This window comes from Sorghum bicolor, chromosome 4 (assembly GCF_000003195.3).
Source record: "Sorghum bicolor cultivar BTx623 chromosome 4, Sorghum_bicolor_NCBIv3, whole genome shotgun sequence".
Taxonomy (NCBI): Eukaryota; Viridiplantae; Streptophyta; class Magnoliopsida; order Poales; family Poaceae; genus Sorghum; species Sorghum bicolor.
Window position 1 is genome coordinate 67,069,721 of NC_012873.2, and position 14,874 is coordinate 67,084,594.

Genomic DNA, 14,874 nt, shown 5'->3' on the forward strand with positions numbered 1-14,874 from the left:
TTGGGTTAAAGAATGCTGGTGCTACTTATCAAAGGGCTATGAATTTTATATTTCATGAGTTCATCGGCAAGATCGTAGAAATTTATATTGATGATGTGGTGGTTAAATCTGGAGATTTCTCAAAGCATCTTGCCGATTTACGAAAAGTGTTGGAATGCACAAGGAAGCATGGATTGAAGATGAATCCCAACAAATGTGCATTTGGCGTATCGTTAGGGCAGTTTCTTGGTTTTATGGTACATCAGAGGGGTATTGAAATTAGTCGAAGATCTATTGATGCCATCAATAAAATAGTGGCCCCTACCAATAAAACCGAGCTCCAATCCTTGATCGGCAAGGTGAATTTTATCAGAAGATTTATATCGAATTTATCTGGGAGAATTCGTGCTTTCAGTCCTCTTCTTAAATTGAAAGCCGATCAAGAGTTTGTTTGGGGAGAAGAACAGCAGTTGGCTCTGGATGAAATAAAAAAGTATCTAGTAAACCCTCCAGTTTTAGTTCCACCTCAACAAGGGAAACCCTTCAAATTATATTTATCTACCGATGGATCGGTTATCGGTTCAGCTTTAGTTCAAGAATTTGAAGGGAAAGAGAGAGTAATTTATTATTTGAGTAGGAGGTTGATTGATGCTGAAACCAGGTATTCGGCCATTGAGAAACTGTGCTTATGCTTATATTTTTCATGTATCAAGCTGAGACATTACCTGTTGTCGGCTGAATGTGCTGTTGTTTGCAAAGATGATGTGGTCCGATACATGCTATTTATGCCGATTATGAGTGGTAGGATCGGTAAATGGATTTTAGCGCTGTCGGAGTTCGATTTGCGTTACGAATCGGCTAAGGCAGTCAAAGGGCAGATCATGGCCGATTTTGTGACTCAGCATTGCGGTCTAGTGGAGACCTTGGAAATTGCACCCTGGACGCTCTTCTTTGATGGATCTACCTGTGACCGGGGGGCAGGAATCGGCATTGTATTGGTTTCTCCTAAGGGGAGGAAGTATGAGTTTTCCTTGCCGATTGTTGCTACATCAACAAATAATCAGGCTGAGTATCAAGCTCTGATCAAGGGATTGGAGTTGTTAAGAGAAGTTCGTGCTGATGCTGTTGAAATATTCGGGGATTCCATGTTGGTTATAAATCAATTGGCCGGAAGCTATGAATGCCGAAGTGAAGTTCTCATAACCTATTTCGAGAGAAGTACGCAACTGTTAAAGGAATTCAAGAACTTCCGATTGGAGCATGTTCCCCGATTGCATAATGAAGACGCTAATCGGTTAGCCCAGCATGCCTCAGGATATCAGCCAATGATTAATGCGACATTGGCAGTCAGTGCCGGTGATTGGAGGAAAGAAATTATCGACTATCTAGAAGATCCATCCAAAAAAGTTGAAAGACGGGTTCGATTTCAAGCGACCAAGTATGTGCTCCTTGAAAATGAATTGTATTATCGAACTATCGACAGAATTCTTCTCCGATGCTTGGGTGATGATGAAGCCAGAAGTTTGATGGGGGAAATCCATGAAGGAGTGTGTGGAGCGCATCAGTCAGCTTTTAAGATGAAGTGGATGATTCGAAGGAATGGATATTTTTGGCCAACCATACTTGAAGATTGTTTTAAATATTTCAAGGGATGTCAAGGTTGTCAAAAGTTCGGTAATATCCAGAGAGCACCCGCATCGGCTATGAATCCTATAATAAAACCTTGGCCGTTCCGGGGGTGGGCCATCGATCTGATCGGCCAGATTTATCCATCATCTAGCAAAGGGCATAAGTTCATTCTAGTTGCCACTGACTATTTCACTAAGTGGGTCGAAGCTATTCCTTTGAAGAAAGTCACATCGGCCAATATGATTGATTTTGTGAAGGAGCATATTATTACCGATTTGGGATTCCCCAAACGATTACTACCGATCAGGGCACCATGTTCACGTCGGGGGAGTTCGATGAATTCGCAATCGGTATGGGAATTAAAGTGTTGAATTCTTCTCCTTACTATGCTCAAGCCAACGGGCAGGCCGAAGCGTCTAACAAAGGAATTATCAAGCTTATTAAACGAAAGATTGAAGAAAATCCTAGGCGGTGGCATACATTGTTAAATGAAGCACTGTGGTCTTATCGGATGGCTTGTCATGGATCAACCAAGGTGTCACCCTATCAATTGGTGTATGGACATGATGCAGTGTTGCCTTGGGAGATTAAGGCTGGATCTAGGCGATTATCTTTTCAAGATCAATTGGCTGCCGATGATTATGCCACTTTGATGACCGATGAGTTAGATGATTTAGCAGAGCATCGGTTAAAGGCTTTAATGAGTATAGAAGAAAATAAGAAGAGAGTTGCTAGATGGTATGATAAAAAAGTAAAGGCTAAGGAGTTTGCCGATGGGGATTTGGTATGGAAGTTGATTTTGCCAGTTGGGACTAAAAGTTCGAAGTTTGGGAAGTGGTCTCCTAATTGGGAAGGTCCTTATCGGATAAGACACTCAGCTCCTGGTAATGCCTATATTCTAGAAACTCTCGAAGGAGTTGAATTTCCCAGAGCATTAAATGGCAAATATTTAAAGAAGTACTACCCCAGCATATGGGTCGACGCATAAAAGTTTAAGTGCAGATAACACTCCTATCGGCTGGATTTAAATGTTCGAGGGCAGACTTAATGTTTCAAAAGATGCCGATAACAGTCTTATCGGCTAGACTAAAAGCTAAAAGCGGAAAAACAAAGGTGTGTTGCCGATGAAAGCTTCAGATGTTCAGCAGCGCTTGGATTGCTGATATGGCGCGCAGCCGAATCTGATTGGCTGTCTCTATCTCTTTGATATCATCATCGGCAGAACCTTCTATCGGCTTCAGCTTCCTCTTCAGCTGCAGCGCTTTGCGACCATGGACGTTTCGTTCTTGTTCAAGGTGCTTGATGGTCTCCGGCAGTTGACTCTCTTCTTGCTGGGCTTGGGACAGAGCGTCCTCTACTTGCTTGAGTTCGGCCAGTAGAGCTTCTCTTTTTGCCGATAGATCAGACACTTTCTGCTTCAGTGCATCACCTGAGGACTTTAAGGTGCCGATGTTCTTATGTTTCTCATCGGCTAAGAGCTTTTCTTTCATCATCTCCTCAGAAAGCTGGATTTGAGCGGCTCTATCGGCAAGGCGTCGAGTGGCTCTCTGGTACTGTAGCTGGCGGCTTTCTAGGTGTGCAGCATGGAAGAGTGTTTCTTCAGCATCGGCAGGAATTTGGCCTCTAAGGGTTTTGAACAGGGCTTTGGCTGGGTCAGAATCGTTGACCAGTTGAGTTGTGTCTTGATGAAGTATGGCCGATAGCTCTTCCAGCTTAGCTCTGGTTTCTGCCGATACAGTTCCAACTGCCCGAGAGGAGCTTGCTTCCTCGCCTTCTTCTTCGAAGATATCAATGGCGAAGGAGAATAAGCTGTTGGGAGAATCTTGTTCCTGAAAATAAAGATGAAATAAGTCAGTTTTATGGTCAAAACTTCGGCAGACGATACTGGTGGAAAATTGGATGACTTACTTGCTTCAAGGCGATTTCTTGCCTTTGACTCAAAGATGCCGATGGAGCTACAGGTTGATCGGCAAATGTTGCCGATGGAACGATATCGCCTGAAAGAAGACAAGAAGGATTATGAGACTAAATGAGAATAAGTTTATCGGCGGAAGTATTGTTGAGATATGTTACCCGGAGGAGAGACAACAGCTGCCTGAATCGGGGAAACCGCCGATGATATAACTGGACCTGCCGGGCCAGTTGTTTGTTCACCTACGTCAGCTGATGTACCTTCCGTTTGAGGTTCTTCCTGCTGGGGTTCTTCCATCTGTGGTGCTTCCTGTATTGGTTGGGGAGATGGTGCTTGCTGTGTCTGGACTTCTGGAGAAGAAGGGGAAGATTCCACCGGGATTGGAGACACCGGAGGAGGAGGAGGAGTTGCCACTTTCTGGCGCTTTGTTCCAGCCTTAGCACCTTGGATGCCCTTCCTCTTTGGCTGGCTAGGGCATCGGCACCTTGGCGTTTGGCTTTTGCCGATGCACCCGTTTGCTGCAACAACAAAAAGGAGTTTATGAGCACAGATAACCGATACAAAGATAGTCAGCATAAATGAAAAAGGTTTTAACAGATTGCCTTGAAAGCTTGCGCCAGAGTGGATGCAGTTACCGTTGGTGATGTCTGAGTTTTCCTGGTGGTAACTTTCTTGAGGCGCGCACCCCGGTGCACGATGGAAGCCAGAGTGGGAGCATTATGGCCGATTGAGGAGATCGGGCCTGATGGGAATAAGTCGATCGGCTTGCCACTCCTACTAACCGATGGGGGGGTGTTGTCAATCTGCAAAAGGAATACAGGGGTAAGTTACCGATGGGAATAGTATTGGAAAATGAGACATCGGTTTAAAATACTTACAGTGTCATCAGGGACTTCGTATTCGGGGTCGATCATGCCGCGGTATGAGAGGGCCGATCTGCAGAATAGATTCTCTTTCCATTCTGCCCACCATAGCTTGTATGCCTGAGTGATAAAGGCAGCTGGAACCCATTCTGACAGATCTACATCTGTATCGGCATTTGGTGATAGCTGGGCTACTCGAGTCCACTCGAGGAGGTTGGCGATGGGTTCTCTGGGCTTTATTACATCGGCATAAGGAAGTGCAATCGGCAATTGGCCGAAAGCTAGCTGGCGAGCTAATGCCGATGGATTATAAAATTCATAGGTTTGGGGAGAGGTTTTCGTGCTACCGAAGAAATTCACTGGTATGGCTTTGGGAGTCACAATTGCCATCATCACCTCATTATCCCTGTCGAGAGCTTCATCAAATGGATTGAAGGTCAGAGGGAGCATGCTGTCTGGGTCGTCATAAGCCAGCCATGGTCGTTCATCTCTGGCCAGACCCTCATACAGAGTCTCGAAGAATCGGCCGATCTGATCCGGATTGTTCCCTGAACCGGGTAAGACTATAACGGCTTCACCAAAGTTCAAGGGGGCACGCGTTGCCGATTCCTCTTCACCTAACACATGATTCTCGGCTATATCTCTTGGGAAGTGCTGTGAGAACAAGTTGAAATCAAGGCGCTTATGCAGGTGCAGATTGAGCCACATATTAATAAACCACCAGGGGCCTCCCAAGTTGCCGATGGATTGGCCAAGCAGGAGTTTCTGGGCTACCTGATGAAGAAGGTGGTAAACAGCGCCGAGCAAATATCGGCCGAGAGGAAATTGGCCGCCGCTAGCCAGTCTTTCTGCTGCCGATAGATAGACAGAAGTCGGTCCTGCCGATCGACCACAGAATACAAACTTGTCCAGCCACATGTTCAGAAAGGTGGTTTGCTCCTTTATGGTGACAGGCCCTCTCCCGCGGTACTTCTGGATGTACCCTGACCAACCGCCGATAGCGCGAGTCTCCACTTTGGCACTGGGGGCGGTATCAAAAAAGTGGGTGCTATCGGCAGAAGATATATCTAGCCCAGTAAGCATGGCTACATCGGCAAGGGTAGGAGAAGCAGGGCCGTGGCCAAAAACAAAAGCATTGAGAGTGTCTGACCAAAAGTAGGATGCAGCTATCAGCAATGACTCGTTCCTGTGCATATCGGCAATGGATAACCTAATGCATTGAGCTAACTTCCTCTCACCCCATTGAACTTCATAAGAATTACTGACCCTCAAGAACCAATCTTTCCACCCTACAGTAGGGCTGGGCCAAGAGCGAAAGGTGTCTTTCCACAGATCTAAAGAAAAGTTTTCAGCTCTAAAGGGAATCCTGTTGGTTTCTGCATTGATAAGGTCGGTTGGATCTGGATCCCCTAGAGGGCCGAGGCACTGAAGGTGTGGTTGATCGGTAGGGATGACAATTTTGTTGGACAACTCCTAGTGTTTTGGGGAATAAAAATACGAAGAAAAAGGAAAAGGAAAATATTCGGTAAGATGAATCGCAGATGAACAGGAATGCGAGAAAAAGGTACAGCAGATGAGATGGAAGTCTGACCTCAGGGACGACGAAGCCAATGGCCATCTTGTCGTGAAGAGGATGTTGGAGGGCACCGGAGTTGATGAAGAGGAGTGCTTGTCGGAGATCTTGAAGGTTGTAAATGGCGCTGCCGCTGGAAAAGCAAAGTTGGATAGTAGAATGGTGTAATGGGGGAGGAGTACCCAAGAAGGAACTATTTATAGGACAAGATGGGCAAGGGCAAATCCGACTTATCTCTTTGCCGCATCCGAGAAGCCCGAGGATACTCAGGTGGATATGGTAACTGTTCGCACGGTAATCCAGAGATTGTGCAGGTGATTTGACAGGAAGCGGTCATTATCTAAAGATATTTTACTGTGCGCGATCTCCTGGTCGGTCCATCGGCGATATTCTATAACGGTCATCTTGCCGATGGGCGGATAGACGGGGGGTAACCGTTTTCTGCGAATATCCTGGTCAGAGCATCGGCAGATCTTTGTAACGGTATTGTTGCCGATGTACGACCAAGAAAGATGCACGTTTAGGAAGTTGGGGATTTCGAGGAATCTGCGGAGGATTAGGATCAGAGTTGTCCAGATTGAGGTTGTCGGTTACCAGATTAGGAGCATTAATTGCGGAGAAGGCATCATTACTGCAGAGAATTTCGGAGCATTAATAGTTTTATACTCCGAAACTGGGGGGCATGTGTTGACACCATTTTTGGGCACGTGTCCAGGATGGCAGGATAGGGTGGCAGTACGATGCGGGTTGCTGATGAGGATGGTTGCCGATGAGGGAGAGGTTGAATGTGACTAAGTCCACAGGCAATAATATGGTGCCGATGACTGGGTAAAAAGGTCTGCCGATGACTATGGCAAGGGGATTGCCGATGACACGAAGGGGGAGTCCGGAAGCTGCCAGCTGTCATGTGGAGGAGTTTCGGTTTGTCACGAAGGATAGTTTTATTATTTCCTTAGTTATTTGCATCGTTTTGTATACGGATTCCGTGTAATTTGGAATTCGAATTCTAATCGTGTCTGATCGTAGCTCTTTGAGCAGGGTATAAATATAAACCCTAGGACCTTGTAATCAAGAAATCAATCAAACACACGTTTTTACTCATATTCCAGCATCTACTTTTCGACGACTTCGTCATATTTTTTCTTTTTATTACGAGTTCTTAGGAATTCGTCGACTTAAGCTCGGCGTGTTCTCGAGTTCCGCGTGAGTACCTCTTAGCCGTGACATCCGGGCGCATCGCTGTTGTCAGGACTAAAGTATTCGAGTTATCACCTTTGCCGATAGCAAGGTCAAATCGGCTGGCACGCCTTAACGTTTGAATCGGGTATTAGCCCTTTGTGTTTGCAGATCAGTTTTGCATCAACACTTCCCTTGGTTAAGGCAAAAACAAGTGAACTTAAAACCTCTCAATTAATTGGGTAGATCGGTTGTAATGTATTTTATTTTCTCTCTTGGGCCTTGATCACGCCCAGTGGTAGAGCTAGAGTAAATTTATGGAGGGTGCACTTGTCTTGTGGGTGCGTAGACTTTTATTCTGAGGGTGCGGATATGGTAAAAATTTAATTATAATAACTATTTTTAGATTTTCTTATGGGTTGCGGCTGCATCCACCACTGACAATATACATCCGCCCCTGATCACGCCTTCGTATATATCTTTTTTCATATCTTATATTATTTACTGCAAAAATATGCGGGGACTTCCCTGCTAGCCTATTTAAATAAATTCTAAATTCGATGCATCTACTGTAGGAGGTGTCACTACTACACTAAGGGTTATAGGGCTGGCTGGTGATGGTTTGTAGAGGCGGTTTTACTAGCCGTCCTACCACACCGTCTCTACAAATAAAAATGACTACATCTATACTTGCATTATAGTAGTCCATGTCATGAAAATAAGTAAATTAGAAAAGGGACATCCAGCTAGGTTATTTTTCTTTTTGCAAATAATCATGCTAAAATAATAATGCTCCCATCTCAATCTCCAAAGACTTAAGAGATTACAACAACACACAAGAAACTGTTGTGTACATGCATATAGGCTTCTCTCAAACAGCAGAATTATAGTCGTTCTCTCTGATGGGCTAAATATGTGTGATCAATCAAAATCAATCAGTGAAACAACGGTGGAGTCGACGTCAGGGACCAGTCTATGATGGTGAACAAACGTAAAGCTGCATGATATGCCTGAAAATGCCATAGAAATTGAGTGTCTAATAATAAATATATGAAGCTAATTAAATAGAGATGAACTAACAAATAATCTTCCGATCAAGTGCAACATGTGCATATATGTAACAGTGGTCCTAATAATAGGACTTAAATGAGAAGCAGTGTGAGGCAAAAAAAATAAGTGTACTGTTCTGATTGATCTCTATATATATCAGTGGGATCGTCGGATAGCAAGGGAGAAGGGCAACGCGTGATGAAAAAAAGGCAAGCTAGCTAGCAGCCATGCATGGTCCTGCCTCCTGCTATAACCCATGCTGCACACTTCTAGCTAGAGGCTCTAGCTACAGCAACGTAAATGATCACGGCAGTACTACTGCTGGCTTACTAACTTCCATTTTTTTTAAGAAACAGTATAAGTCCATTTCTTTTATATATGCACTATAGTGCAAGACTCTTTTTTTTAATTCACTTCTCCAGTTCTCCTATAGTTTAGGTGCCTAATACACTACTAGAAACTCAAAATTTCCTATTGGTATAAACTAACACGGCAGAAAAAATATTATTATCCTGTCGGGCGAGAAAAAACAACATGAAAATTTTCCGTTTCCAGGTTATATAATTTCTTTTGTTCGTCGTCGTTGTTCCAGCTTAAAAATTCCTTTAAAACTAGGCCATTAGGAAAACATATCTAGTGGAAATCACATCTTCGTGAAAACTCGTGCAAACCACGGCAAAAAAAGTTGTCTAAATTCACCAAAAAATCGCACTTGTAGATGATATGATTATACACAATCTTGTAAAATATCTTGTCCAAATTCGAATTCGTTTGTGAGATATAAAAATAATAAATTTCTAACAAATCCTGTATATATATTCATGTGGACAACTTTCTAGCTTGAAATAACTCTGATCCTGTCTTCCTTCGGGTAAATAAAGCAGGAATAATGTCACGGTAAAACTAATAGCCTTTTTTGCTGAGCTGAACATTGGTTAATCTATTAACGCAGCACTAGACGACGAACTAAAGGTCGCGTCGTGCTAGCTCTTAGTCGTAGCAGCTCTGCATGGATCGGTAGGTCATTGTTTCATCAGAAAAGCGTGGTCATGGATCTTGCGGTGTCCTATAGGGTCTCTAGGGCCGGGCGGGCTGAGGAGGGACGATCGAAAAGGCAGAAGAGAACAGGAGCAACACAACAATGACGAGGGAAAAGGGAGCAGCAGAGCCAGGGCCTTGCGGCCCCTAGCTTGTGTGGGGGCCTGGGCATATTCAGATCAGATTCAGCATAACCGACTAACCGTAACCGACGACTGCTGGTAATCTGCTAGCTGGTATGCATGGCCATGCAGCAGGAGTAGCAGCAGCAGCATCGATCAGGCGGCAGCAAGACCACATGCACATGCTGATATGCAGGCGACCATGATGCGTACCCACAGGGGCTGGCTCTGGCTCCATGCTCTGATCTCCCTTTCCCCTCTGGGTTAACCAGCCAAACCTAGCTGTCCTATCTTGGTCTCATCTACTACCTGACAGTGACGATATACATATAATACTGTCACTCAATGGCCATTGCTGAAGCATCGACTATCTCTAGCTACCTGACAGTGATGATATATGATAGTAACAATTAATGACAGCATACATGGATCAGATCGAACGAGCAAGCGGGCAGCGGATATATGACATATGAGCAATGCGCAGTGTGTCTCAAAAATGAAGGAGAGGCATTGCTGTATCTTAAAAATGGAGGAGGCAGTGCAAGAAAGACCCTTCGTTCCACTCACTGCTGCTTAACCCAAATTAGATTCGGGCGTTGACTGACCACTGTTCATTCAGAGAAATTAGGCCGTTGCTGCATGTACAAACAACAGGTTCCCCGAATGCATGGAACTATACACATGTGGACCATGGAGCCCAGCTGACATTAATTGCAGCCACAGTATAAATAGTGCTAGCTGGATCGGATGATGAGTTATTTGACCTAGTCATATAGTATCATATAAGGCCTAATTACGGACTGTAAAGTTTACCGTCTGTCATATCGAATGTTTGGACATATGTCAAATACTAAATATAGACTATTTATGAAACTAAAAATATAGTTAGAGAGTAATTTGTGAGATGAATCTTTTGAGCCTAATTAGTCTATGACTGGACACTAATCATCAAATGAAACGGAAATGCTACAATACCTGTTAAATTTTAATGGCCCCAACCAAACACCCCCTAAGTATATTTGATATCTCCACTCATCTTTGCAACATCATACTTACATGACTGACAGCATTATTAATTGTGTGTGTGTGTGTGTGGAAGGAATGTTCTTTGATATCAGGAATCAGGGATTAATGTACCACAATTCTCAAAGCTGTGATAATACTTAGTACTCCCCTGCTCTAAAAAAGAGTCATCCTCGTTCTAAAAACTCAACAACTTTAAATTTTAACCAAATTATATAATAAAATTTTAATATTTATAATACATAATTAGTATCATTAGGTAGATCGTATATTTTCAGGAGATATAAATACTACGCATATTTTCTATATATTTGGTTAAAGTTGAGAATGTTTGACAATCCTATAACTATAATGACTTTTTTTTCAAGACGAAGAGAGTATTAGTTATGCAACGGTGGGTAGTGTAAAGATATATGACTGCAACGACTGCGGCAAAACAAAAGTTACTGCCTAATCTGGTTTACTGCCTAATCTGGTTTTGGCAGATAGTAGGTATCATCACCATGTTTATTAACGTACGTAACCATCCTGCTTTGCATTGCCCTGCTGTCAGCTAGATTTTTACGCATGTTGACATCAAATCATTCACTCACGCGTGGACGCGTGCGTGCAAAACAGAAAAGTGCTAGCGCTGCTGGTATCTACAAGACAGTTATTTTTTTTAGACATCGTCGTTGTCACTGTCGTCTCAAACTGCTACCAGATGACAGATGCAGGGTAGCTGATCACATGTATGGCAAACTATATACTGCATGCCCCTCCGAAAACAAATATAGGTCTAATACAAATTGGCACGGGGAGAGAGAATAACCTTCACTTGCATGCCCTTTGTGTGTGTATATATATTCGCAATAATTTTAATAACAACAACGATCTTACATATATATATCTAACTTTTTATATTTGATTGCTGTCAAAGCTATACATGTTTATTGATTGGCAAGCATTTGGAGAGAACTTATATATATAGTTACTAATGGAGAAAGTAGTATATACAGTGTTAATTCTGAATTATATATATGGTTTACAGGGCAATAACATATACTTACTGATATGTAAAAACAACAACAAAAAGGTTCCAACCTTTCCCAGCAACTGAAACTGATCCACAAACAAATATATGTATGTACATTAGTCACAGCACCCTCAACCACGGCCTATAATGATCGATCAATCCAGCAATTTAAATCAAACACTACAATTGACAGCACTACTGATATGTAGATTAACTACACGTACGAGTGCAGCACACATGCACAAACAGAGAATCGATCTGCACAGAGAGATCACGAACGATGAATAATAAAATCAGATGACGAGATCGAAGCTGCATGGTCATTAGCAACGTAACGCAGCCAGCTAGCTAGCTTGCAGCACACTGATATATCCATATATACTTTCACATCTGCAGCAGGCTGTTGTAGCTGTTGTAGGTGTAGTGCTCGTCGAGTCCTAGGTCCATGAGCACCCCGCTGCCACACTGCTCGCCGCCGTCCCTTGTTGACCCCGCCGCCGCTGCAGCAGCCGGCGGCCCAGCAAGGACGACACTGTCGTGAAGGTGAGGCTGGACGACGTGAGGGTCGAACATGCCGTTGTTGTGCTGCAGCAGCGCCGCCATGCCGGGGAATTCGTTGTTCAGGCAGCCGCCGCCGTGGTGGTCTGTCAGCGGTGTCAGATGATGGTGGTGGAAGTGGCTGCCGCCGAGCGCGGGGAACGGAGGAGGCGAATAGCTGCTCGAGTCAGCGCCGCCGCGAGGCATATGCATGCCGACGTCCTGCTCGCTGTCGGCCATGGCGTAGTCCATGGCGTCGGCCTTCTTCTTATAGAAAACCCTGCACAGAACCCAGTCCTCCTTGGGCGGGGTGTGGGGATTCTCCATCCGGAATTCATGCATCACCCAGCTGGTCTTGATGCCGTTGGGTGCGCGGCCGCGGTAGAAGACGAGGGTCTTGCGCATGCCGACGATGGCGCGGTGGTGGTGGTGGCCGCCGGCCCTGGGGTTGTGGATGACGCGGTCCTTACCGGTGGCCTTCCAGTAGCCGGACTTGGTGGCGCGGTTGGTGCGCAGCCCCGTCGCGTACTTGCGGTCGCGGAAGCTGAAGAAGTACCACTCGTTCGTGCTCAGCTTCGCAACGTCTGCAATATAATTGCATGGATTCATCAGTCAGTAAAAACAACTTCAAATATATAGAGCAATTTATCAGTTGTGACATATAGCTTAAACAGGGCTGGGAATTTTGTAGTTTTGATTAGATGCAAACCAAATTAGAGAGGGGGAAGTATATTGAAAGGGAAAATTGCTGATATATAGGAATTAGAAGCAGCAGCCGCAGTTTCTTTTGCTAGCTTCTCTTTTCCTCAAAGCTAAGAAGCAATCACATGATAATCTTTAGCATTCGGTGTTAATTTAGCCTCGAATTTCCCTAAAAAAAGCCTCGAATTGCACACGTGGATCCAAGGACTGGATCCAATATTAGTAGTATTAGCCCCCTTCTGGATTATCGATGTCGAAGCTATAGCTAGGATCAAGCTGACTTGTATTAGAAGTAAGAAACACTGTTGGAATGAGATTAACGTAAGCTAGCTGCTAGCTACGTCTCAGAGACGATCATAAATATGCGTGAAGAATTGATATGATCATGCATGAGCAGCATCTTCTTACAATAACTAATAAACAAACAAGAACAAAACAAACAAGGATTAATAAGGCTGAACCAATAAACAGAGGTTGCGTGCCTAATTACTCATTCCATAACACGGAATTGAGTTAATTAGCCAGCCCAGCAGGCATCTAGTAGAAGGCAGCAGCTTGCTTGCTAGAGAGGGAGAGGGAGAGAGGCACTAAACAAGTCAATTAACTGACAAGGAATGAACCAATAACTACGTACCAGGGAGTTCCCACGGCTCGTGGGTGTGCAGATCCACCTCCACCATGGCTGCACCGGCGCCGGCGAGCCGCTCGTTGGCCACCTTGCCGTGCAGGTAGTGGCACACCAGCTCCTCGTCGCTGGGGTAGAACCGGAACCCCGGCGGCAGCGTCAGCTCGATGTCCCTCAGCCCCATGGCTATCTCCTGCTCCAGCTACTACTACCTGCTGCCTTATTTCCTGTCTAGCTACCTATATATATGTGTATCTTCAATTCCTTCTCCTCCTAACTTAATTTTGTATGCAATCTGTATATTGGAGCTCGAAGAACGACGAACTATATGGATGAGACAAATGAACCTATATATGCAGGCTGCAGCACGTTGATCTGAAGAAGAGAAGAAGGGGGGAGTGATGAGAGAGAGAGGGGACAGATGAGATCGAGGAGTAAGAAGGAATTGGCTGCACTGCACACATCTACTACTACTGCTATATGGTTGATGTTGCTTGCTGTAGCCGGATGAGTTTGTGTGGCCTCTGGCTGGTAGGAAGGATGGGAGTATATATATAGCTTGGTGCCAGGACTATTTAATCATTATATGTATATAGATTCATAGATATATAGAGAATGGAATTAAACAAGAAGTGTAGGGAAGCAAGCAACAACAAAGGGCCGGACGACGGAGATCGGAGGGTGGTGCTGGTACTAGTCTAGTACTACCGGGCCGGGGCCGGGGCCGAGATTGAGGACGGAGAAGCTAGTAGAGAGGAGGCCGGGCGTGAGGCTGGCTATCAATAGCTTGGTACCTATGGCTACCTATAGCTAGCTCGGCCGACGTACGCCGTCGGTGTGATCTATCGGATCTCGAGTGATCGACCGATGTGTACGTACGATGCAGGAGCAGGATGAGAAGCTAATAAGGGAGAAGACGACGATCGGCGACCCCCGCCGGGGTCGGCGGCGAGAGCTAAGCTGCTACATGGTTCCATCATATCGGTCTACAGCTATATACGGCGGAGAGAGAGGGAGAGATCGATGAGGCGCACTGTTGGTCCTTGATTGACGTCGCTGTCGCCGCGCGCCGGACGCAGGCAGGGGCAGGGGCAGCGGCGGGGCCGGAGATCGGGAGGGAGAGGCTAGGAGAGGAGGGGACGCGTGCGTGCGTGCGCGCCTGTCGCATTCGCCGATGCGATGCTTGCGCAGCACGAACTCGATCGAGTGACAGCCGCCGATAGGTGTGTGGGCGGGGAAGGAGGAGGAAGAAGTGGTGGAGCTCTAGAAGAGAAGGGACCGATCGAGGAGAGGGAGATGAGAGGAGGAGACCCAGCCTCGCAAGAAACTTGTGTTGTTGGCTGGAGAAAGAGAAACTAGCTTGCTGCTGCCCCACCACTTGATGTGTACATACAAACGATGTGGTATAGATTGTATGTCCAGCCAACAGCAGCATATATGGCACTGTCACTAGAGAACACATTTGGCATACATGCATGCTTGCTGATCCTACCCAGCTGGCTAACCTCAATCTAGCTTTCATCATGCAAACAGGGTTGCTAATCCTCAAGGGGCATATCACTGCTACAAAATTGAAACACATTTGGCACACATGCTTGCTGATCCTTCTCAGCTGGCTACTCTCAATCTT

General features: G+C 45.2%; 1 protein-coding gene across 1 annotated transcript; it reads right to left on the bottom strand.

The window, feature by feature from the left end:
• Positions 11,389-14,315, bottom strand: LOC8084681 (NAC domain-containing protein 92). Its single transcript, XM_002454704.2, has 2 exons — positions 13,254-14,315; positions 11,389-12,501 (listed from the first exon to the last, which is right to left on the bottom strand). The coding sequence occupies exons 1-2, from the start codon at positions 13,426-13,428 to the stop codon at positions 11,765-11,767; spliced, it is 912 nt and encodes a 303-aa protein (XP_002454749.1). The 5' UTR covers positions 13,429-14,315; the 3' UTR covers positions 11,389-11,764.